The sequence below is a fragment of the Alosa pseudoharengus genome, unplaced genomic scaffold (genome assembly GCF_046254945.1).
Source record: "Alosa pseudoharengus isolate Yale_2024_CS ecotype anadromous, Long Island Sound unplaced genomic scaffold, YU_APseudo_1.1 YU_APseudo_1.1_scf_21, whole genome shotgun sequence".
In the NCBI taxonomy this organism is placed as follows: Eukaryota; Metazoa; Chordata; class Actinopteri; order Clupeiformes; family Clupeidae; genus Alosa; species Alosa pseudoharengus.
The window spans coordinates 13,478,469-13,503,468 of record NW_027468674.1 but is presented as its reverse complement, the minus strand read 5'-3'; the positions used below and the strand labels follow the sequence as shown (position 1 = coordinate 13,503,468).

General features: G+C 44.2%; 4 protein-coding genes across 8 annotated transcripts in view; 3 read left to right on the top strand and 1 right to left on the bottom strand.

Moving 5' to 3' along the window:
* The window catches only part of ndel1a (nudE neurodevelopment protein 1-like 1a), a 20,824-nt gene extending 16,724 nt beyond the window's left edge, over nt 1-4,100 (top strand). For 2 of the 4 annotated variants that reach the window (XM_076297957.1, XM_076297954.1), the window contains one exon: nt 2,326-4,100. In XM_076297957.1, the coding sequence (XP_076154072.1) occupies nt 2,326-2,419 (94 nt within the window). In that variant the 3' untranslated portion in view covers nt 2,420-4,100. Of the gene's footprint in view, nt 1-46; nt 82-2,325 lie in introns of all 4 variants that reach the window. The other 2 variants (XM_076297956.1, XM_076297955.1) reach the window with 2 other exon arrangements.
* A 2,227-nt stretch (nt 4,101-6,327) lies between these two features.
* armc7 (armadillo repeat containing 7) lies at nt 6,328-7,850 on the top strand. The gene is made up of 3 exons (XM_076297958.1): nt 6,328-6,530; nt 6,632-6,775; nt 6,987-7,850. The coding sequence occupies exons 1-3, from the start codon at nt 6,449-6,451 to the stop codon at nt 7,331-7,333; spliced, it is 573 nt and encodes a 190-aa protein (XP_076154073.1). The 5' UTR covers nt 6,328-6,448; the 3' UTR covers nt 7,334-7,850.
* Nucleotides 7,851-8,533: 683 nt separating this feature from the next.
* Nucleotides 8,534-25,000, bottom strand: part of acsf2 (acyl-CoA synthetase family member 2) — a 49,118-nt gene continuing 32,651 nt past the window's right edge. For both annotated transcript variants that reach the window (XM_076297953.1, XM_076297952.1), the window contains 6 exons: nt 18,094-18,201; nt 11,736-11,887; nt 11,335-11,476; nt 10,509-10,619; nt 9,990-10,058; nt 8,534-9,338 (listed from right to left, as the gene is read on the bottom strand). In XM_076297953.1, coding sequence (XP_076154068.1) covers nt 9,288-9,338; nt 9,990-10,058; nt 10,509-10,619; nt 11,335-11,476; nt 11,736-11,887; nt 18,094-18,201 — 633 coding nt within the window. In that variant the 3' untranslated portion in view covers nt 8,534-9,287. The remainder of the gene's footprint in view (nt 9,339-9,989; nt 10,059-10,508; nt 10,620-11,334; nt 11,477-11,735; nt 11,888-18,093; nt 18,202-25,000) is intronic.
* The window catches only part of chad (chondroadherin), a 12,329-nt gene continuing 9,425 nt past the window's right edge, over nt 22,097-25,000 (top strand). Inside the window, exon 1 of the mRNA XM_076297948.1 lies at nt 22,097-23,308. Coding sequence (XP_076154063.1) covers nt 22,532-23,308 — 777 coding nt within the window. The 5' untranslated portion in view covers nt 22,097-22,531. The remainder of the gene's footprint in view (nt 23,309-25,000) is intronic.

The following is a 25,000-nucleotide window of genomic DNA, read 5'->3' as shown; positions in this document are numbered from 1 at the left end:
GAACCCTCTGAGACCCTGTGTGTGTGTTTTTTTTTTTCCCCAGCAGAAGAGAGAGGGTCATTTTCCCTGCATTGCTCCGGGGTAATGACCGCCCATCGGGCACATGCATGTGGTTGTTTTTGAGCTAACTGCGCTGCATAGATGATGGGTTCAACCCAGCAGGGGCTACTGTAGATAGCGGCCTCCCAACTAACATCACCGCGCTTGGTGGCACAACGGCTGGCCGTGCGGCTCTGCTGTGGAATCTGGGTTTTTTCTCTTGCTCTCTAATTCTCATTAACCTCTTATATATAGTATTTAGTATATAATAATGTAGTCATTTGATCACAAGGATCTCAAACTCTCCTTTAATATCTCTCTCTCTCTCTCTCTCTCTCTCTCTCTCTCTCTCTCTCTCTCTCTCAAGATGCTAGGTTGCTGTAGAGATAGTATTTGTGGAAAATGAACAGCGATTATCTGTGGACCACCATGTTTGGATAACACAGTGTTGTTCCCAGATGGTCGTTGGGGTTTGGGTTTTTGGTTGCCTGAAACTGCAGCTATAGCTTCAGAAGGGAACCAGCCCTCAGATGGCTTGGAGAATAGACCTCTGAAGTTCGCTTACTAAAAGGACTCAAAGCTGCCATTTTTGTCCATATAAGGAGATCCAGGTACCATGTTTGCCCATATAAGGAGATCCGGGCACCACATTTGCCCAGGATCAGGATCTCCTTATATGGGCAAAGATGGCGGCTTTGGGTCCTTTTTGTAGGCGAGGTTTCTGCCTCGTGACTCTAGATATAGGGCTGTACCTCCCAGTGGCAGGATTCACTGGAAGTGGACCTGGACAGACACCTGGACAACTTTGTTCCCGAATTTAGCCCTGTTTCACTCGCTCCAGAGTCAGACAGCCTTTAGAATCGGGAATCGAGTTCCTGTCCGATCCATCGCCATTTGTCATTGCAATTTGAGCAGGGTCACGACATTCAATGATTCCAAAAGACCTAACAGTCACTGTTCTCGGCGCTCGGGGCGGATCAGGTTAGATTCCTGGTTTGTCCGAAATTTGTGTCCGCAACTGACTGAATTGCGACTGAAATAGCGTAGTGTGACTTACCATTCCCTCCGCCACTGAGGGAGCGAGAGAGAGCGCGCACGGTGTCTGCCAGGCGGGCACAGTGGCAGAGGGGGGGGGGTTGGTATTCAACCCTGCGCTCCTGGAAGTGGGACTCTAAACCTCGGGGGGGCGGGGGGGGGGGGGGCAGGGCCGGACTGCTGAGTCCAGGCCACACTGGTGCCAGAGGACAGGAAATACTAATCTGCTAATTCAACTGCTGTGTCACAGTGATTGAACCCTTTAAACTTCTGCCCTCAACACACACACACACACACACACACACAGATTATGGAGAACTGGGACAAGTGGTAGCATACAGTAATGGGAACTAGACAGTCTAAAAAGACTGAATGCAGAGATCACCGATGCAGTGTTTGGTGTTTGTTAATGTCAGTGTTGGACGTCACTGAAGTGAAGTGAAATGTATTGATCGTGCTCCATTTAAAATCCTCCCTGAAGTGTATTTTGTGATTGCTAAAATAATATAGTAACACGTGTAAATATGCTGTATACCATTAGGTGAGGGAGATTCTGCTTTGTGTGTGTGTGTGTGTGTGTGTGTGTTTGTGTGTGTGTGTGTGTGTGTGTGTGTGACAGCTGGTTGCACGGGTTGGTCTCACAACTATTGACCAATGGAATGTTTGTGTGTGCTCACAAAGCGTCTGTCTGTCTGTCTGTCCGTCCCACATGCTTGAGATGATTTGGGCACCCCCACGCCCTAGTTACTCCACTTCTACACATAAACAGCCCCCGCTGGCACTGAAGGGTTTGGGGTTGGGGTTTATTCAGCTACAGGGCATAGCTGGTCTGATTCTCTTCTCTTAATTACCTCTTTTTAATTATGAGGGCAAACACCATGGCACACACAGACACACACACAGACACAGACACACTTGAATTTCTTGAATTTCCCCTGGGGATCAATAAAGTATCTATCTATCTATCTCTATCTCTATCTCTCTCACAGAGACACAATCACACGCACACACACACAGTATCTTTCAGCTGCTGGTTTTAAAACGTGACTGTGTGGTTATGGTGTGCACTACTAATGAAACATGACCCGCAGCACAGGCTGTGCCACTTCCATCTGTGTCAGGAAGAGTGAGGGCTTCATGATGGGCTTACTGAGGTCATTGGGCTGTTGTTGTTGTTGATGTTGGCTTTTTATTCACTGCTCTCTGACGATGCTAATTTCAATGTGTGTGTGTGTGTGTTTGTGTGTGTAGCAGGATGGTAAATGGACTGGATCCTGGTGCCCTGACTGTTCTCTCCGCCCCAAATGCTTCATCGCCGTCTGCCCTAGTACCCCTCAGCGTGTGACACACACACACACACACACACACACACACACACACACACACACACACTTATTCACCAAAAATCCATGTGTACAGGCAAATCACATATGCTGTAGCTAACAGTGACACACTACACACCCTTCTGCTGGCAAATGCCGATCCACACCCACTTAGTAGTACTGTATCTTCCTTCTCCTTTGGCAGACCACACACACACACATATATACCGTCTCTTCCCTGGGTCAAAAATGTGCTAGCGTGAGCCCATACACGTGGTCATCTGTACGTATGTGTACCTCTGTATGTATTGCTCTAGCAGTTTTCTATGTTATGTTTCAAAGTAATCTAAAGATATAAATGTACTCGTATAAAAATCTCCACTTCATATGGGAGAGGGAGAGGGTGGAGGGATGGAAGAGAGAGAAACGGAATGGAGGATCCTTTAGTTCCTTTAAGTTTAAAATCACACACATCTCCCGACCGCCAAGGAGCGGTCAGCGGAGAATTAGAAACTGAGTGTGGAATGAAGACAAGAGTAGTGGCCATTGGGAAGTGAGGGTTGATGTTTAATGAAGGACGAAGCTGGTTGGCCAGTAAGACACGCCTAAGAGAATGATGCACTCTGGGTTATGAGGTCTACAGAGGCCCCAGAGGGACAAACCACACCAGTCACCACTTGATTATATATGGAGGATGAAGGAATTTGGAATCTGTCTGTGGCATACATAGACCTTACTGATAAAAATGTAGCACATGTATGGTCTATGCACTATGGTCAAGCAACTCTATAAACAGTAATCTGCATTATGCTCTCATCGCAGTAGTCCATTTTAAATCTGCGGTGGTAGCTGGACTCTCCTGGCTTCTTGCTTCAGTCCCTTGGAGAATAAAACCTGTGTTTTTAAATCTGTTTGTTTGTTTATGTTTTCTTTTTTTTTTTTTGCCCACTTGAAAAAGGAAAATATAAATTGGCAGTGTATTTTTATTTTTATGTTTTTTTGCAGAAAAGTTTACTTTGGATGTGCGCACCCACTCTCTGAAATGTTTTTTTGCTGCCACACTTTGAAAGCATAGCAAGGGTAAGAAAAATAAAGAGATAACCGAATAACGGTTTGGTGTCTGTTCCAGACATTTCTACCAACCCCAGGTAGCAGCTTGATCTGTGGCCAGTACTCACTTTAACTCCAGTAGCTCTGTGATAATGATAGGGCTTTGATACGACTCTTATACCCAGTCTATCTGTTTCTCCCTGGTCAGCTTTTCTCATATGCATAATATGCCAGTCTTCTTGGTCCTTGAGTTCAATCGGGTGACTTTCTAAGCACTTCAGAGCGTGTTGTACACTGCACACATGCAAACACACCAACTGGTCAAGGTATGGTTTCCGCATCACCAGTTTATACATTACATTTTTAATTGTTTTAAAAATCGGATTATTCTTTTTTTTTTTGGTGACTAGTTTGTTTACATTTTATCGACGACCCATATAAATTGTGTTCCAGCACTTAACATATACTTTTAAAATGACTTTTACTATTGTCTGACTGTTTTTAGCAGACAGCTGATATCAGCTGTTTTGCAGTTTGTCATTTGTCATTGTATATATGTTTTTGTACTTATAATTTATTTCTGTTTTATTTAAGCATGTGTACAGTTACCCCTTTATGAAGTGTTCTGAGATAATAAAGCTATTTTGACCATTATTTCCCAATGTTCCTTTCTGTGTCATGTGTTGTTGCCTGTGTTGGAGTACATCAGGATATCAAGTACTTCTCAGCATCTTTTACTTCCATCAGGAACTTGCACAGATACATGTACGACACGTGTAACTTGCACACTTACATGTGTAACTTGCATGACTGTGTGTAACATGAGGTGCTGGCTATGCTGTGGCACCCCACTTGTGTAACAGTGCCCCCTCGTGGCCAATCACACTAACAGCCATTGTACATGTAAGCAGATATACTGTATTTGCTGTGAGACAGTCGGTCTGTTGCAGAATGCCCCTCTAAGAAATTGGCCAAAATCAGTCTCTGTAAATATGTCATCTTAAAAATAACAAAATAAAAAAAAATAAACAGAATCTGAATTGAAACTCTTGCATTTCAAGAAGAGTAACTTTTTAGTCTTGGTCCAATCCTATGCCTAATTTTCATTTATGTGGGTGAAATTTGTTTCACAAACACATCCTGCATATTCAATGAAGCCTCATACATAAGTAGAGCTGCTTTGTCTTGAAGTACACCTATAAACTGGGACGTTGTGAACAGAACTTAACCAAACTAATGAATGAAAAACTATTACTTGAATGTATTTGACAAAATATTTGAAGTAGTTTGTTTAGGTCAAAACTTTTATTTCTTATAATAAAAATGAAATATAATCATATAATTAAACCCAGTGAGCTTTGTGGCTGCACATTTGTCATCTAGTATTCGTCTTACATTCATTCATCATATTTCACAAAGACGATTTCCATGTCCTTTTCTCACCCAGGTCATAAGGCCAAACAAACAAACAAAAAAATGTGATACTTCATTTTCTCAGAATCACAGAGCACTGCAGCTGGGACATTATTATCAGAACCTGCTTAACAGAAAAGTAGGCTTATTATGATGTACTCTGGTGGCATGTCTGCACCTTGAGGTCCACGAAGGCCCTGAGCCCCTTGACAGCAACTGTGTCAGTGTATGGGTCCTGGATGCTAAAGACTACTCATCAGAGCATAACAAACATAGATCTGTTCTTTTTATGAAAATAAACTCTTGGCCTTTGCCCACACAACTCTTGGCCTCTGCCCACACAAATCACCACCTCGCCATGTATTATTATTAACCTCCTGATAGTTGGCAGACTGGTAATGCAGTCTCTCTCGGGAGTTGAGTCAACCAATGACCTTCGTACACTGGCCTCTCGTTTGTCCTTTCACAGGCCAGAGGTGGTGTGTTAATACAATATATTATGTGTCTTTCAGTGTTCCTTTAATCCTTTCCTCCTGTGGTCTTCTTCTCGGCCAACTCCTCCATCTGCCGGTAGCGCCTCTCCAGCACCTCTTGGAGTTTGGCGTTGTTGCGAGCCCTCTCTTCAGCTCGGATGTTGGCCAGGTCTTCAAAGAACAGATGTCTGTATGGAGAAAGTGTAGTCCAGTGGAATTTTGTGTAATAATCATAGTATAATTTTAAATAATTTGTCCCCTGTCTGAACTGAACAAAAATAAAGCTGTTAAACAACTCCCTGAAAATAAATAGCAAAACTGTGCATTTCACTAAACATTTCTTACATTCCAACCATAACGTCCTGCTCTTTACAGCCATTGACCAAGTAAAGGCACAAGTAAGATTTTAGACACACTGTGCACCAGTCACAGCATAACCAACAACACAGGAAAGAAGAAAGCTTCCACATCAAATGCTAAACAATTACAATTCATCTGAGGGAATTTAGGAAAGGGGTCGCATGCATGCATGCTTACCTATTGAAGAATGCTGTGGCTAGTCCTAAGAGTAATGTTCCAAACAAAATCGGTTTGGTGAGACGTTTTCCCTTTGATAACTGATGCTCCTTCATGTTATCAGTTGACGTGCAAAGTGTGGACACTGGGCAACACTGAAATGCCTAGTTATGCTAAGATTGGCACCTGAAAACTGTCCCTGACCTCCAGTTTAGACATGAAGTAGAAACTGTACAACACGTACGCAACACTTCCGGCACCCCACGTTATGAAACAAAGTAGTTTCGCGCTATTGTATAATGTCGTTTGTTGCATGCATTACAGCAAAAATAGTATTGTAAATAAATAAAATATTATATAATATTAAACATTTGAACTATTCAAGACTTGCATAGCTAACAATATCCCGGAACTAATGTCATTTTGTTGAGGACTGCATTTTTAGATGGACCGGATGTTTTGAATGACGTCAAAAGATTTTGAGTTTTCGCACGAACTGAGCAAGCTGGCTTGCTCTCTAAAGTTGAAATTGCTTCGTCAAATTGTGTTTCTGTTCAGAAATTGAAGTGTTGCTAAATGTCGCAACATTAATAGAAAAGAATGGCGTGCAAAGATAGTGGGTCGGACCGATTTGAGTATTTGCAGAACCTTGTGACAGAGTTCCAGGACACCGACTGTGAAGGTAGAGTCGTTTGCATGACCATGATGATGATGATGGACATGTAACAGTGTTCTTGAACTTCGTTTAATTCTTAACTCCCCATATTTGTCTTATTGATATAGAGTCAAAGGAGCAGGTTTTAGCCAACCTGGCTAACTTTGCCTATGACCCACGAAACATGGAAGATTTGAGGAGGCTGCAAGTAACAGAACTGTTTTTGGACATGCTGACAGAGGAAAACGAAAATTTCGTGGAGTTTGGAATCGGTGGGTATCAGAGAATTGAAGGATCAGCTTGTTATTCCCATGCTGGTGTTAGTCGAGTAAATGTGCTGTTAACAATAACAACACCTGTGAGTGATGTGCTAAGACCAGTAACGTATTGGAATTAGATGAGTTTACTCTAAAGGTCGTTTGTTTAATGTCCACTTCATCGGCATGCTCCTTAATGACCATCACCTTGTCTCTCACTTTGCAGGAGGTTTGTGCAACATGAGCATGGAACGCGAGTCCCGCGATGAGATCCTGCGCAGCGGTGGCATTGATTTGGTGAAGAACTGTCTCTCCAGTCGACGAGACGAGACCGTACTCTCCGCCATCACTACCCTCATGAACCTTACAACGGCGAGTTCGCGCAGCCTTACCACCGACGAGGCGGTGGTGCAGTGCATGGTACGTCTCTCGCTCTCGGAGAACCCTCGAATGCGCAATCTGGCGACTGTTTACCTGGAGGACTATTGCCCGGTGGAGCAGGTGCGGAGGGTCAGAGAAGAGAACCAAGGACAATGCCAAACCGCGCTTGGGATCCCCCTTCCGAAAAACTAGAACTTATGTGGTTGCATTGTCAATTGCACTGTATCGTGAATACCACAAGGACGGGGAACGCAGTTTGCATTTATGTGGACCAGGACAAAAATACTTCAAATTCAACTGTTTATATCCTCACAACGTAATGTTTGTCATTGATTATGTTAATTTGGGTAGTTGTCTAAATGCAAAATATTTCACTTGTGGACCTGCATTTGCAATGATTTGCCATTTTGTAGAAAGGAGAAATACTCTAGTAGTTGTGGTCGGGGGACTGTAATACCCAACAAGAACACTTGGGGGAGACTGCTGCATCTGTGATTTAGATTGAGGTTGGTAAGTGTGCAGAACTTCCTCAGTCCTCAAAAGCTGCAAGGTTACATCATCTGCAGCATTTCATAACCAGCTGTCACTGAAAGACTTTATTGAGTTAGCCACTAAACAACTATACCAAGAGGAAGAAATACAAATAGACTGTCCACTGGGTTTAAACATTGTTTTAAATGTTTAAATAAATTGCGTTTGATTACTCACACTTTCTATGCAAAGTAGGAAATGACTTTATTATTAGAGAAATGACATGTAGCAAGCCCCAGTGGGGGTTCCTGCCCCTGGACAAAACAGTATGTTCCTGTGTCCTTCAGTTCCTTTGTCATCTGCTACCTGGTGTTACAGGGAGACCAAAAACAGGACAGAAGCGCTTGTCATGTGGCTTCGATATGCACATTGAACATTCCTCAAAGATAATGTCCCAATAATACATCTCATCATTATATAAAACCTGTGGCGTATGTCCGGCATACATAACCAGACCTAACAAACTCCAGCAGACGAACGCAGACGTTCGGAGGAGCCCGCGAGGGGGTCTGTGGTTTGCTCTGGGGCAGCGGACGTCCAGAAGAAGGAGCAGGTGGTTCTGCCTGGACAGGACAGTACAGACCTGGAACTGCGGAGGAGTTAAGTACGGAACAGATGTTGCTGTGATATAAATCACGTGTACGATTCTCTCTCGCCCTCTCTCTCTCTGTGTATGAAAGAGAGAGGGAGAGAGAAGCCAGCTGGAAAGAACAACAGATCTATGTCTCTTAGCAAGAAAGAAGAGGAGGAACAGGAAGTCTTAAATCCCAGCTCACTACCAGGGAGTAGCAGATAAGTCCATCAGTCACAAGTTCAGACAAGGCCCGATGTGGAGCATTCCATTAAAAACAGACACTGATGTGAGTTTACGAGGTACAATTCATGTTTAATGACCTCTGAAAAAAGAGTAAAATAAAAACACAGAGTGAAAATAGCTTAGCATCATCTTCTATATAGAAACACAGATAATGGCTTACAGGTTCACAGGTTTGGCATTATCTTCTATATAGAAACACACAGATAATGGCTTACAGGTTCACAGGTTTGGCATTATGTTGTATTGAGAGGTAAGAAACTTTGGCAGGAATTTAAATTCATTAAGGCACAGTGCTGTTGATTTACACATCACATCCAAGTTCAATGAAATACAACACATTTTGAAGGAGTGCAAATACCTGAGGGTTGACCACTAAAATTACTTTAAACTTGAGCCTATAGCATATCAGAAACTAAAATGCAGTCCAATGTAATCTGTGACTATAGAAAAGTGCTCTTGCCCATAAGAAATAAAATAAATTAGGAATGACCTTCTTCCTCAACAAAATTACTTTCTTCTTTCCCAAAATCCTCTCAGCCTTACAAACAACTGCAGTGTTGTTGTGTCCCCTCACAGATTCGTACTCCAACCATTCACTCTGAAATGTTCAGGGTCAGCTCTACAGGACTGACTGAGGGTATGTCTAATCATTTTGTCTGTTTAGTGTTTGTTTCTGCTTGGTCAGCACCAGCATATTCAGCATGGTGTGTGGATAGTTTTGCCCAGTACAGTATTTAGACACAAGTGTCTGCTGTTTTGGCCCCGCGTTGTGATGATGCATTTTCCTTTCCGACAACACTAAAGTCCTAGTTGCTTCTCTGTCAACTCTCGCAGTTTGACCTTCTGAATCTGACAGGAGAAAAAAAAAGTAAGAAACACACAAAAATTAAGGAACTTTTAGTTTAAAAACATAAACAAATAAAACCGTTTAAAAACTCCAGGGCTGACGTTGCCGAACGCACCCTGCGGCCTTCAGTACTCCTGTAAGCCACAAGCGGTTTATGTAACGGCATTGTTATTGGTTTTGGAAACCACTCGTGCTGGCATTGCGTGCCGAAGTGGCCCAGTTGTTTACCAGTCTGCTGTCTCAGACTATTTAAGATTTGAGTCATAAGTAAACAGCTGGTTCTCATTATCCCCAAAACACACAGGTCCTGAGAAGCTGTGTTCATTTAGAGATGATTAGAAGGGGTGGGCACCGCAAAACCTACTGCTATTATTTGCTTGATTTCACATCATTTAAGATGATATCAGAATGAGACATTTTAAGATGGTCATGTTTACACAAATAAAATTGTAATGATCCTTTGATTTGTTTAGAATTTTGGTTCAATAAGATGGACATTCAATGTCTTGTTCTTTGCACTACCTTGTGTGAATAGACACAGTTAACGTTTCTTTTAGTTTGACCATAAGGGCTAATGAGAGATTTTGGAGATATGGACACAACAGTTGAGTTGTTTTCACAAATGAGCTCAAGTCTATTTCTGAATCACTTACCTTTCCTGTGACCGTGAGGGGGTAGCTCTCAACAAAAAGCACGTAGCGTGGAATCTTGAAATGGGAAATCTGAAAGAGGGAGCAGTCAATATGCACTGAGTGCACAATGCAATATAGCAAAACAGTTCCTGTAACATAACATCCAGTCCTTTCATCTGGTTCCCCTTTACCAGATATTAAAGGAGAACCAAAACAGAACAAACAGCTGACATATGGTTTCAATGTATCATTACTTTGAATATAAAAATATATTGTAAAACAGTATACAGTACCCTCATCTGTATTTGTAGGACTGTCAGTGTGTCTATAGATCAAGCGTATAAATATTCAAAGTATGTAATTTATAATGGAAAAGGATACAGTTATAGGACATTTTTATGGTGATTTATAATGATAGAATTACATATTTTCCTTTTAGCAGATTTCAGATCCACTGCGACCTATGCAGAGCCTTATTCCTGAGCTGTGTGTGTATGTACGTGTGGTCTATTTTTCCAGACATTGGCACTGTGCTCTCACCTTTCCTTTGCAGTAGGCTTTGATTTCCTCTGCGGTGCATTCCTGGCCCGCCTTCAGTCTGATGCAGGCACACACCTCCTCTCCCATTCGCTCATCTGTCACGCCAATCACCTGCAAATGCACACCCATTGGATGCTGCTGAGGAGGTCGAGTAGACTCAACATTGCCAGTGTTATTGCTTTTGTCTACCTCTGCTATGCAGTTTTAAAATGTACACCATCTCTTTCACTACACTCCTTAAGACTTGAGAACAGCTGGCTTTATCATTCATTTATAATTCTTTGTTAATAACTAAATTGCAACACCTAAAATGCCTACATTAAACAACTCAAGAAACCTCCAAGAGAGAGGGATATATCTCCTAAATGACACAAAGGGGAAGGGAGATGATGACTATGTCTAGTAGAAAGAAGATAATGACACAAACGGCACAGCAGCGACTTCACTGCAGGTGTGTTAAAATAGGCAGCTTTAAAGTCAATGCCTTAAACTTACACCATGCGTACTAAAAATCAGTATAGTGATATATTTATCTGTTTAAATATCAGTGTTTCCCACAGAATTGAATTCTGTTTGTGGTGGTAGGTTTGCAGAATTAACTTGAATGCAACAGTTTTTAACACATTAGCGCAGCGTGGTTATGATGCTAACCAGATTCAAGCACAATTTAGTAGAACCTGTAAAAATCATTGTGTGGTGGTCAATGTTGATATTGTGGTGGGCCGCCACAAATAAGTCAATGTATGGGAAACGCTGAATATCTTTTGTGTATCCGGCATGAAATCCTGTGTGTATTATTAATAGGAGACTCCCCCCACTGCCTCACCTGGGCCTCCTGCACTTTGGGATGTGTGTGCAGAACCTGCTCGATCTCGGCAGGGTAGATGTTCTCTCCTCCACGGATGACCATGTCCTTGATGCGCCCTTCGATTTTGCAGTAGCCATATGCATCCATAGAGGCAATGTCGCTAAAGAGAGAAGACCGCATGGAAGGATAGTGTGTATGTCAAGTCAAGTCAGGTTTATTTATAAAGCACTTTAAAAAAAAAACATCAGTTGACCAAAGCGCTATCCAATCAAAAGGTCAGGACCTGGTAAGAATGTGCATGAGAAGCATTTCTTTGTCTTCCAAAGTATCAAATAAAGTCTATCTATCTATCTATCGGTATTTATCTATCTACCGGTATTTATTTATCTATCTATCTATCTATCTATCTCCATACTTACCCTGTCTTGTACCAGCGGTCTTTACCGATGCACTCGGCGGTCTTGTCCGGATCTGCCCAGTACTCGAGCATGACACAGTAGCCCCGGATCATCAGCTCTCCCTGGCTCCCCAGCGGCACCACTTTCCTGGTGGTCGGGTCCACCACCTTGGCCTGGTCAGGAAGTGACATCACCACATCAGTTTCAGTTTTTAAACCTTCATTTGGTATTTCAGTATTTAGAGTCAATCCAAAGTGAATTACGGAACGTTTTAACAGGATTAAAGCATGTCATAGACAGAGACAATACACAAGGTGACCTGTGATTGGTTAGAGAGGTGAGATGGTCACCATTTACATTTGGCACTTATATCCAAAGCAGCATATTTGTGATAAAGACCCGCTTGAAATAGACTAGGCAGGATTTTGGAAAATGTGCTTATTTAAAGTCCCGAAGGCAAATCATGTTAATTTTTGGCATACAACATTTTTAGGGGTTTTGAAGGGTGCTGAATTAAAATCTTCTGTATGCCAGGCTCAAAAATGTCCCATAATGCCTCAAAATGGAGAAATCCAATATGGCCGCCGCCGCCAGGTCAAAATCGAATTAATCACTTATCTTTTAGACTGTACAAGGTAGAAACCTGAATGTAATGTGCTTTTATAGGTTTTCACATATAGGGAATTTAATGTCATGCTCAAATTTAAGATCAAGACTAGAGAAAATGCTTGAAATGAATGTACATGGTTAAAATTGTTGTCTCGGATAATGAATAATTCATGAAAAAAGAGGACCATGAAACAGGTTGATGGCTTTCTGAAGATTTTACTTGAAACATGTTTAGAAGCAAGGTTGATTACCATTTTTCAATTATATATTTATATTATTTATCTGTATTTATCTATTTATCTGTATTTTAACTATTTATTTAATAATGCATATTTACCTATTTATTTAGTAATTAATCCATTCTGTTCTAATCAATTCTTTAAACTTCTTGGTATGAAGAGGTAGGCTACACACTTAGGCTATCCTAATCATTCTCATCCTCCTCCTCTCCAGCAGTGTTCTGACAGGTGCTGCTGCATAACATGCAACTTTTCCTGCAACTGTAGCACTGGCTTAGACATCCCTTGACGCAACCACAGGAGGTGATCTCCTTACAAGCTTTTGGAACTGGTGAGAGATAGTAGCTGTGGCACTAACTGATCATGCACATTTGGATGGCCTGATAAGTGTGTGTTGTGTTTGGGCCACCAACATGCTTTCTTGGCAAGGGACGCCCCCTGGTCGTGCATGAATTATTTAATTATGCCTACGCACACAAGGGACGCCCGTTGTCGTTTTTTCTCTGGTAAACGTGCGGGTTCTCCTGTTTCCGAGGGTCCGTCAAGGAAGATGGCAAGAGTAGCCAGGGCGCTTGGGGAGTACTCAGCAGCCTTACAAGCCTCACTTTTTTCTCTTAGCACAAGGCCTGCAGTTCCCCAACCTGCTCCTTCTACCAGTCCGCATGAGCTGGAGGAGGAAGATGAGGAGGCCATTGTGGACGTTGAGACCGTTCTTGCGTCTGAGGGAGAGGAGCTACCTTGTGCACTGCCCTGTGTAGCCAGCCCCGTGGGAGGCGAGCTGGCCCGTCTGTTTGAGGAGGTCGTTGGCAGGGCATCCAGGGCTCTTGATATTCCCCTTCCAGAAAAGCCCCTTGCCTCTGCATCTAGGTTCCACACAGACATGACTGAGCGCCCAGTGTCGGCGCTCATTCCCCTCCTACCAGACTTTAGCGACTTGTTCTGTCACCAGTTTTCCTCCCCAACTACTTTTCATAGGTGGTCTGGCCAGGCTAAGGTGCTTTCCAACATGCATGGTGAAGGGCTGATAGGTTGTGGCTCGCTCCCCCCAGTGAATCAAGCTTTGGAGCCCCTCTTCAACTCCCCCAACTCTCTCTTTGGTGGTCCCTCCTGCCTCAGTGCCAATGGCAGGACTATGGAGGCTCTGCTGGGTAAGCTGCATAGGCCCATAGTGATGCAAGCCTGCCTGGCTAACACAGCGGCCATTCTGTCCCTGTATGTTCGACACCTCTCTGGTCTCTTGCAAAGCAGTGCCGGTGATCCCACTCTTTTGATAGAGCTCCAGTCAGCCTCTGTGTACCTCACTGCAGTGTCTAAGGAGCAGGCAGTGGCATCGGGCCGCTCCTTGCCTCAGTTCTAAGTAGCTAGACGCCATCTCTGGCTGTCTTAATCTCAGGTCCAGCAGGCAGACAGAGAGCGTCTTTTGAGAGTGCCGGTGGAGCCTGGGTCCATGTTCGGCCCACAGCAGGTGCGTGACAGCTGGCCCTGTGCAGAAGAGGTGAGAGGGTCTCTTGGCAGGCGTACCAGGGGCGCTAAGCGCCCTAGAGCATTCACGCCTCAGCCAACACCTACCTTGGGGCATCCGTCTTGGGGGCCGACTGATCGATCTCATGCAGCGGCTTCAGGCATCCCAGGGGCGGGGTACCTGCCCACAAGCTGGCCGGGGGGGCCAGCGTGCTAGTGGCCGTGGCCTCTCCAGGCGCCCTTGTCGTTCCTGACAATCTCCGAGCCAGCCAGCCTCACCTCTCAGCTCGATGCATTAAGGCTTGGCTGGAGCAGATCCATGGGTGCTCTCCACCATGACCCATGCTCAGACCTTATGTGCAGAGCTGTCCACCCTCCTGGACAAAAGGGCGATAAGGGAAGTGAGGAGTTCAGACCCCCAAGCGGGGTTCTTCTCCCGTTATTTTCCTGTACCCAAGCACACAGAGGACCTTCGTCCTATTTTAGACCTCAGGGCTCTCAACGTACACCGGTCTCTGAGGTGCAGGTTCATCACAGTTCCGAGGGTGCGGCAGGCCATCAATGCAGGGGACTGGTTTGCTACCATCGACCTACAGGATGCTTATTTTCAGATACCCATGGCCAGGGCATTGGCAGTTCCTGAGGTTTGCGTTCGAGGGTCAGGTCTTCGAGTTCCAAGTCCCCCCATTTGGAATCTCTCTGGCCCCCCGAACCTTCACCAGGTGCATGGAGGCAGAGGGGGCTGAGGATATTAAACTATCTAGACGACTGGCTCATCTGTGCAACCTCAGAAGTGCAATGCCACCTACACGTGGCCTTGCTGTTGAAGCACATTCAGGACTTGGGCTTGCGCCCCAATCCCAAGTAAAGCAGGCTTCAGCCTTCCCAGGTCACCACCTTCCTGGGCATGGTCCTGGACTCCAGGAGGGCAACCGTCTCAATGTCTCAGTTGCTTCACGTTGCACGCCCAGGTGGAGTGGAAACTCTGCCTTCGCCTCTTGGGCCTTATGGCCCTTCACATGCGCCCAGTCCAGAGGTGCCTGTTAAGCCTTTGTCTGTGCCCCTAAGGGCCCTCCCAGGCCAAGGTGACTGTGTCCCGCAGGCTTCACAGGGCCCTATACTGGTGGAGAGATCCCGCCAACACCGAGAAGGAGAGTGCCATGGAACCAGAGATTCGTGACTGGGTCGTATTTACAGACGCATCCCCAGTAGGCTGGGGCGCCGTTCTCGATGGTCAGGGCATCAATGGTCTCTGGACGGACCCTTGGCTATCCCAGCACATCAATGTCCTGGAGCTGAGGGCTGCTCTCCTCGCCCTCCGACACTATCTACCGTGGCTAAGATGTGATGGTGAGGACCGACAGCACGGTGACTGCGGCCTACATCAACAGACAGGGGGGCTTGGGGTCTCCAGGTCTTTGCAGCCTGTCGACAGACCTGTGGCTCTGGGCTCATCCCCTGTTCAGCTCTCTCAGAGCAGTTCATGTGCCGGGGGCCTTGTATGCTGCGGCCAACATCTTGTCAAGAGGGGGCCCACATCCCAGAGACTCGAGGCTCTAGTTAGCTTCTTCCTATTCACAAAGGCTAACTAGCTAACGTTTTTTTTGTTTCTTACGATATATTAATTATTCAGTTAGCCTATACATAATCCTCACATAACAATATTCACATGCTATTATAGATGTATTACATGGTCCTAAACAAATTTTTGTGATATTATGTTATAGTTTACCTTTTACTGCTGAGCATCATGTGAGAGGAGCGACATAATTGCTAAAAAGTGCCTCCTCAGTGTATAGGTAGAGGGTGTGGCCTCATTCAGGGTTACATATGGGTATTTGTGTGTGTAGGGGTACGGGTAGGGGTGGGATGGGCAACATGTCATCATAGCACACTGACATCAAAACAATAGGCTCAGGTACAATATTTCAATAGTAGGCAAATCTAGTAGTAATAGCTTAAGAGTTTCAAGCATTTTCTTCAAATACTAAATAAATAGTTAAAATACAGATAAATAATATAAATAGATAGTTAAAATATAAAAATATAAAAATAAAAAAACATGTTTCAAGTAAATTCTTCAGAAAGCCATCAACCTGTTTCATGGTCCTCTTTTTTGATGAATTATTAGTTATCCGAGACAACAATTTTAACCATGTACATTCATTTCAAGCATTTTCTCTAGTCTTGATCTTAAATCTGAGTATGACATTGAATTCCCTATATGTGAAAACCTATAAAAGCACATTACATTCAGGTTTTTACCTTGTACAGTCCTAAAGATAAGTGACTAATTAGATTTTGACCTGGCGGCGGCGGCCATATTGGATTTCTCCGTTTTGAGGCATTATGGGACATTTTTGAGCCTGGCATACAGAAGATTTGAATTCAGCACCCTTCAAAACCCCTAAAAATGTTGTATGCCAAAAATTAACATGATTTGCCTTCAGGGTTAATTTATTTTCAAAATTGACCTAGACTAAAAACAAGATGTTTCATCGTACTAATAAATCAAATCAAATAAGTGCTAAATAGATGAGCATTGTGTGCACTATTGTCCTGTTTCATCATAGTTTACGCTCATGGATTAGCACATTAACTGAATACATGGATTTCTATGCAACGTCACGAAAACATGTGTGCGCAACTAAGAGGCAGAAAGCAGCATAGAGCAATGCTCTCCATGAAAAGAATAAAATTTAATAAAAGTTTTTGTGCTGAAAACTGCACCAATTCGAAATCACGATGGTTAGAGAATGTTAAATATGTTCAATATTTCTAACGGAATGCATGTCTTCGCCAAAATTGACAAAATATGATGTTATATTAATAATGCAAATGACCGGGCAAACTTTGAAATATAGTCTGAAATGAGATGTTATTATCATTGAGACAATAGGGGTATACAAAAAAATCCGATTGTAGCTTACAGCAGCCGACTATTTAGGTTAAGTTTATAACGTTGTGGACGGCCACCAAGCGTCTTCTGCCCCACGGCTGCACGCGCACGGGTAAACGGGAAACCCGTGTATGTGGACTCTAAATACTGGTCTGAAGCCTGGTGACTTTTCTTTTTCCTTTGCCAAAGGTGGTAGATAGACCTTGAGATTCTTTAAGGCATAGGTTACATTACTTAGTGTGCCACTGCCAACCCATAATTGTTTCATAGTCTCATAAAGGCCTATACACCCCAGTAGATCCCTACAAGGTTTCAATAGTTTTCAAGGTGTGCACAATTCAGGAAAAATGTTTTGACATTACGCCATGGAAAGAAAAACTGATGAAAGTGTAACACCAAAATATGGTTGTATAATTATATGACACCCTCTTTGAAAAACACCACAATCTTGTGTTGGATTTACTGAGTGTGACGTGAACCTTTACTGATATTATTACCTTGGCATTGAATTGACACATACCTACTCCCAGACTGCATACTATAAAAACCTAGGAGAACGGCCAAACGGTCATAAATTGTAACAGAATAAGGCAAGACCGGCACTGACAAAGTCATTCTGAGGGCCGCTGTAAGTTATATGACTAGGCCTCAAGGCGAGTCCGTAGAGAAATGTGGTCTGTTGGCTGGAAAACTGTCGAGTCATACTGATATCCTTGCGACACTAAATCTCCTGCTCTGTAGTAAAAGAGCTTGATCAAAATGACAGGCTAGTCTCTTTGCCAATGCAGGTATGACTTAATCAGATCATTACTGATATAGTTGCCGATGGGAATTTTGATGGGACTCAAACCCTACTGATCCCTATAGATGGACATAGACAGGTAAGCTTACATGTATGTCTGAGTGATCAGGCAGAGGCTTAGCTGAATTATAGTTGACTATACTATACCAACTTGAATTGGTTTTGTTATTTGCATGCAAAATATGACTTTTGACCTGACCTAAAAACCTGATGAGAATGTTCATAATGTATGTTGAAATAAATATTAATATACAGAATAATAAACGTCCCTGCTTTATACTTTTAGCAGTAGCAGAGAGAGGGAGAGAGAGAGAGAGAAAGAGAGAGAGAGAGAGAGAAAGAGAGAGAGAGAGAGAGAGAGAGAAGTACCTCAGTGTGGGGGGCAATGCAGCCCACAGTCTCAGTCCTCCTCTCCATGCTGTCCACAGAGAAACCTACAAAGGTCACCGGACTGTTCTCCGTGGTACCATAGCCGATCTGTCCACACACACACACACACACACACACACACACACACACAGAGAGAGAGAGAGAGAGAGAGAGAGAGAAAGAGAGATGTATTAATATGCCTTTATCTCATACTGTGGATTCTAGCACAATGGAACACTGTCATAGTGATTGTGTTCCCTATAAGCATCGATCACCAACCGCTGTGATAACCACGCCATTCAAATAACTAGGAGTGTTCATAATAACAGTGTCTATAATTTAACAATGGTCGTTGTTAAACAATGATTTCAGGTAATGCTTAAAATACTAATACTGGGCTTATTCCCTAACTATGGAGGGGCTGGAGTTCATGTCACGGTGAGAAAGCCAAATTTGATCAATGTGCCAAACCTCAGAACGGATGAAAGATGGATACTATCACATCCTGGATAAAGCTTTTGTCTGTGTCCAAAGTTCACATTTGAATACCATTATGTTTCAAAGTCATGGTTAAGAAAATACAGCCCATCCCTGATCTTTTCTAGCTGCACATTTACCAGATAGATAAATACCAGCAATAACACTTCATATGTTTACACAAGCTAAACCCAAAACAAACAATCCCATTCTCTGGATCATTGACTAGTTGCTAATCAGCACAAGCTAAGCACTCAAAACGAGAACTCAACCAAATCAGTTCACGAAAGGTCGAACTGAAAGGTCGTACCGAAGGGTCGTACTTTTGCACTCATGGACTTTTCCACATGTGAAAGCAGTGAGGTGAGGAATAGGAGGCCTATTTACACGGCCCCGCGGCTAATCCAGGCCACCTGCCTGGGAGACTCCACTGCTGGACGGTTCTCTCCCTGCGCTCCTCTAGCGGGAAGGGGGTGGCTGACTCAGCCCGTTCTAGGGGGGACCTGGCCTAGGAGGACCGTGAGAGATGTGGAGCACACCTGACAACTGGCACACCTGTCCTGTCGTCTTGTCCCTGCTACTGGCACACCTGTCCACTGCCCCAAAACACACACGTAATCACTAACACACACACACACACACGGGCACACACACACACAAATAATCACTAACACACACACACACACACAAATAATCACTAACACACACACACACACACACACGATTGGGGAAATAGGCTCTTATAATGAATGGTGTGAAGAGCCAGAGACCTTCCCATGAACACAAGCACAGCCTCTGCACCTGTAAAAGATCAGGGCTTGAGAGGAAAAGCAGCTGTGCAATAAAAAGTGCATTTCTTTCAGACACATTTGTTCACTGCGGATACAGAGCCAACGTTTGCTTTCTGAAGTTTTCGTTGCTATTTTTATCGAATCAGAAGTAGCCATCAAAAGCCTTTTCAAAGGCTGCAATCATCACACAATAACTGTGGATACAAATCAGAGCTCTATCTACCACTAAAGTGTGTGTGTGTGTGTGTGTGTTAGTGATTATGTGTGTGTTTTGGGCCAGTGTGTGTGTACTATGGAGCTCTTTATAAAACTCCCCACCAAGGTCTCGTCTGGACTTTTGAATTCCTTGGCCTTCATGAGAGCGTGTCAGTATCGGCCCTTCCTCACAGGTGCCGGGTCAGCACCTAGCGGCCTGTGGACGCGGCGCTACGTTGGGCCGTTTGCTTTTACGGGGGGATATCATAGGAGTGCAGCGCACCTGAGGGCCGACTTTCCCAATAAAACGCTAGATTTGTTGAGCAAACACTAGATTCCACCTATTCTGAGAGGGAGAGAACGAAGGAAGGAGTGGGCAAAAGCAAATGTGTGTGTGTGTGTGTGTGTGTGTTTGTGTGTTTGTGTGGGTGTATGTGGGTGTGCGTTCACTGTTTGAGGCCAAGGTGTACCAGGCGAAGTGCCAGTTTGCCCTGGGGACAAAGTGAAAGTCATCTTCTCCAGTCACGCTGTCTTTCCTACTCCTCTCTTCTCCTCCTCTTCTCTCTTCTCTTCCTCTCCTCTCTTCTCCTCCTCTCCTCTCCTCTCCTATGATTCCACTCACTTTCGTCAAACACTATTTTTGTGGTTGTCCGATGTCCTCTTCCTCTCCGCTAAACCTCTTCACTCCTTTCCTGTCCTTCATTCTCATTAATCTGTCACTCATCTCCTGTGGTCACTTTCTCTTCTGCCTCTTCGGTAAACCTCACCGCTCTGCTCTGTTTTCGCTCTCTTTCGACTTCACACTTCATTTTTTCGTGGTCACTCACAATGTACCTATTTCCTCCTCATCTTCTCTCTCATGTTCCATCCTCTCTCCTCTCCTCTTCTTCTATCCTCTCTTCTCCTCTTTTCTCCTCTCTCTCCTCTCCTCAGTTTCTCTTCTACTATCCTCTCTCTTCTCTCCTCTTTTTCTCCACTCCTATTCTCTACTTTTTTACTTTTCATTTCCTTCTTTTCTCCACCTTCACCAAATCTACGCTTCAGTCGATTCTTTTGTTTTCCCATCCAGCTCAGTGGAATGTTGCTATTTTGGTCTGTCTGTCTGTCTGTCTGTCTCTGTCTGTCTGTCTGTCTCCCTCTTGCCTGCTCAGACAGCTAAGGGGAGAAATGAAACATTCAATCTCAAGATTAAGAATACACCTCAACGTCTGAAATGCTCTGTCTCTGCGGGACGTAGAGAATTTCTTTTCTTTTTTCAATTGTTAGGTCTTGATGCTCTCTCTTTCTCTCTCTCCCTCACACACCTACTCACCCACACAAACACACACACACACACACACACACATCTGTTACACACTAGTCTCACGAGAGCCAGACCTTTCTTCTCTTTTCTTCTCTTCTCCTTTCTTCTCCTCTCTTTCTCTGCAGGCGGAAAAACAATAGCAATGTCTGGAGTGGTGCATAGTCTCCATCTTAACCTTTCCATCGCTGGGGCGAACGTGTTTGTCTGTCTAAACGCATCCAATGCAGCTGAATTTGTTCAAACGACATACATATTTATTTATACATCTGAATGCCACCAAACCAATATGCCTTTTCCGAAATACACTTGAAAACCACAAAATCTACATAAATATGACAGGATCTATTCATAATGCCAAATCCATAAATATTTTTTAAATTCATAAAGGATGCAACTTTCATTAAGTGTGCGGGATCATTAAAAATCCTTTATCATATCAAATTAACTTTTTATACTTCTCATTATCTACCTATGGTAGTATGCTCTTAATCTCTCTTATTGTAAATGACAGGAGATATTTTTGTGTCCCTGTGATCATGTAAGACAGATTACTGTAAAAGGCTACACATTCTTCACTGAAAATAGGAATACAGTATATTTAGGAAAATGCAAATATTTAAGGTGAATTTCTTTCATTTGATTAGGAACCTTTATAAGAAGGTAAATGCACCTTCACCTGTTTTCGTCGCCAGTCATAACCTCGACCTCTCTTGTACCATTCTAAATAGAACTGGACCGAGATCCTATTTACACAACGGCTAAATAGGTCTAGGACAAGTCATTCCTGACCACCTGAGGACAGACACAATAACACAGCCCAAAATGCTTGGGTCTGTAAACAGTAAACAGCAAACAGTAAACAAACATGGTTGCTGCGGCTTGGGCTCCTTCACTGAGAGTGCGAAAGTGTGTGTGAGTATGTGTGAGAGTATGAGAGAGAGAGAGAGAGAGAGAGAGAGAGAGTGTGTGTGTGTGTGTTTGAGAGAGGTCCCCCCTTCCATTTGCCCAGTAGGGTTAAACTCTCACAGACACTTGACTTCCTCTCTCTCTTTCTCCTCTCTCTCTCTCTCTCTCTTTCTCCTCTCTCTCTCTTTCTCCTCTCTCCACGTAACAGCCTGGCTTGCCCTGAACTCAGGAAGGAGAAGATGAAGGAGAAAAAAAAACCCACGCCTTCAGTCCTCCCCTTGCAGAAGAGTGAGCGAGGGAGCAGTATAAATAGTGCTGCCTCCTTCACTGCCCTGCTGTATCTTCACAAACTCCAAAGAGAAGCTTTTTTTTTTGGCACTGCCTTCCATTTCTCTCTTTCTCTCTCTCTCTCTCACACACACACACACACACACACACACACACACTCTCTCTCTCTTTACAGCACGTCTGTCTGAGGTCTCTTGAAGCCTCTTTTTCGTTTCTTTCAGAGCTGAGACACAGTCGCCGCCTTCCTCTTCTCTCACTCGCTTGCTTTCCCTCCATCTTTTCCTCCGTTAATACTCCAAGGATCCTTTCTTTAGACGTCGACCGACCACCTTGCGCTATATCATCCTCGAGGCAAGCAGTCCGGCCATCAACGGTCACTCGCAAGAACCAGAGAGAAGGTAGGCGAGGCCACTCCAAACCGAGAACACACACACACACACACACACACACACACACATATACACACACGTCTGCCACCATGCTGTGCGTGAAGTTGGCCTTTGCCATGGCGCTCCTTGCGCCGGCGACGCTGGCGGGTCCCAGCCAGTGTCCGAGCCAGTGCCATTGCCACGGCGACCTGCAGCACGTCATCTGCGACAATGTGGACCTCAAGAAGATCCCTCAGGTGTCGGAGACCACGCGCCTGCTCAACCTCCAGCGCAACAACCTGGGCTCCCTGACCACCGGCGGCTTCGCCGACATGAAGGGCCTCATCTCGCTCCATCTGCAGCACTGCAAGATCCAGGAGATCGCCGGACAAGCCTTCAAGGGGCTCAAGAAGCTCATCTACCTCTACCTGTCGAACAACGAGATCTCCTCCATCCGGCCGGGCGCCTTCGACGACCTGGGCGAGCTCACCTATCTGTACCTGGACGGCAACCGCATCAGCGCCTTGGCCAAAGGCATCTTCGCGCCCATGATCAACCTGTTCATCCTGCAGCTGGACAACAACCAGATCCGCGACCTGCCCCCCGGCGTCTTCGCCGGCGCCAAGGACCTGCGCTGGCTGCACCTAAGCGGCAACGAGATCGCGTCCGTGCAGCCAGGCTCGCTGGACGACGTGGAGAACCTGGCCATCCTGCACCTGGACCGCAACAAGCTGAGCACGTACCCCCTGACCGCCATGAGCAAGCTGAGGGTGGTTGAGGAGCTGACCCTCTCCAAGAACCCGCTCACCTTCATCCCAGACAACGCCTTCCGCAGCTTCGGCCGCTACATGGAGAAACTGCACCTGGACAGCATGGGACTTCAGAAGGTGAGCCACACCGTCCGCTGATTACATGTGTGTGTGTGTGTGTGTGTGTGTATGTTGGAGGGTAATGTGATGCTCAAAAAAGGTGACCATGCAAATCTTGAAATTTGAAATCTTGACCATGCAAATCTTAAAATTCCGTCACAGAATCTATTTTGTGATTGCTAAAATAATATAGTAACACGTGTAAATATATACCATTAGGTGAGGGAGATTGTTTCTGCTTCACGAGTGTGTGTGTGTGTGTGTGTGTGTCTGTGTGTTGTCTGTGTGTGTGTGTGTGTGTGTGTGTGTGTATGTGTGTGTGTGTGTGTTGTCTGTGTATCTGTGTGTCTCTGTGTTAATATACGTTATGATTTTGAGTTATTGATGTTTTTTCAAGTTTGATGGACAATTTAATGTAATAGCCTGTCTCAACAAAGTGACGGTATTAACAGCAAAGACAAATTCCGAAAATAAATTATTATTATTCAAATTTCTGAAACAAGACATAAATCCATGGATATGCACATTATTAAAATACAGGAAGCTAATGTAACCGACAGGAACAGCCAGTTGCAAATTATGGAGGAAGTAACTATAAAAGTCATAAAACTTTACGCAGGCTTTCAAAATGAGCCAACTGTGTGATTTTTGGATTGGAGTGGATGTTTTAATGTTTCATAAGGGGCACAGTGAGTTATTTATCTAGTGAATGAACTATTTACTCTGGACGGGACGATGCTGACCATTCGGGCTACCCTGGGTCAGATGGGTGCAGCTGTTTGTTTTGGTTACGGGCTTGCAGGAGTCAACAGAAAAATCGAGTATACTATTCCATTATGGCTGCTCAAGGACGCAGGGGGAGTAATCCAACACCTACGCTTCGAAAACTAGAAGTAATTGAATTGACAATAATTTTGTGGGCATGCAACTAAATCATATCAATGAGTGTTTTGAGTGACTGTGATCAAACGTGATATACACAAATGCAAATTTTACACTAATCCTGTGTCCTTTACATGTTGGGCTACACATTAGTGTGGTTGGTTGAGTGTGTTTTAGTGAGTTTTATTGGCAATAAATCTGTGAGCCAAGGCTGCGTTGCTGCCGGGCCGAACGTGGCCACAGCCTAAGTGGCTGGTGCACTACAGTAGGCTCAGGAGGCCAAATGTGTTTTCCTGACTTCAGTCACACTTGTGGAAACCTAATGGGATCCAGACAACACAAAAGAGACGCTCACGGCCATCACAGTGATTAGCTGCACATGTGTGGGAAAATGGCAGCCCCTCTTGCTATCTGTCTTTCTCTCTCCCTCTCCTCCCTGTCTGTCTGTCTGTCTGTCTTTCTCCAGCTCTCTTCCCGGTCTCCCTCTCCATGTCTGTGTGTCTCAACCTCTGATACTCTCTCTCTTACTGTCTCAATCTCTCTCTCTCTCTTACTGTCTCAATTTCTCTCTCTGTCTCAATCTCTCTCTCTCTGTCTCAATCTCTCTTTCTTTCTTTCTCTCTCTCTGTCTCTCTCTATCTCAATCTCTTTCTGTCTCAATCTCTCTTTCTTTCTCTCTCTCTGTCTCAATCTCTCTCTCTCTGTCTCAATCTCTTTCTTTCTCTCTCTCTCTCTGTCTCTCTGTCTCAATCTCTCTCTGTCTCAATCTCTCTTTCTCTCTCTCTCTCTCTCTCTCTCTGTCTCAATCTCTTTCTCAGTATCCCCCTT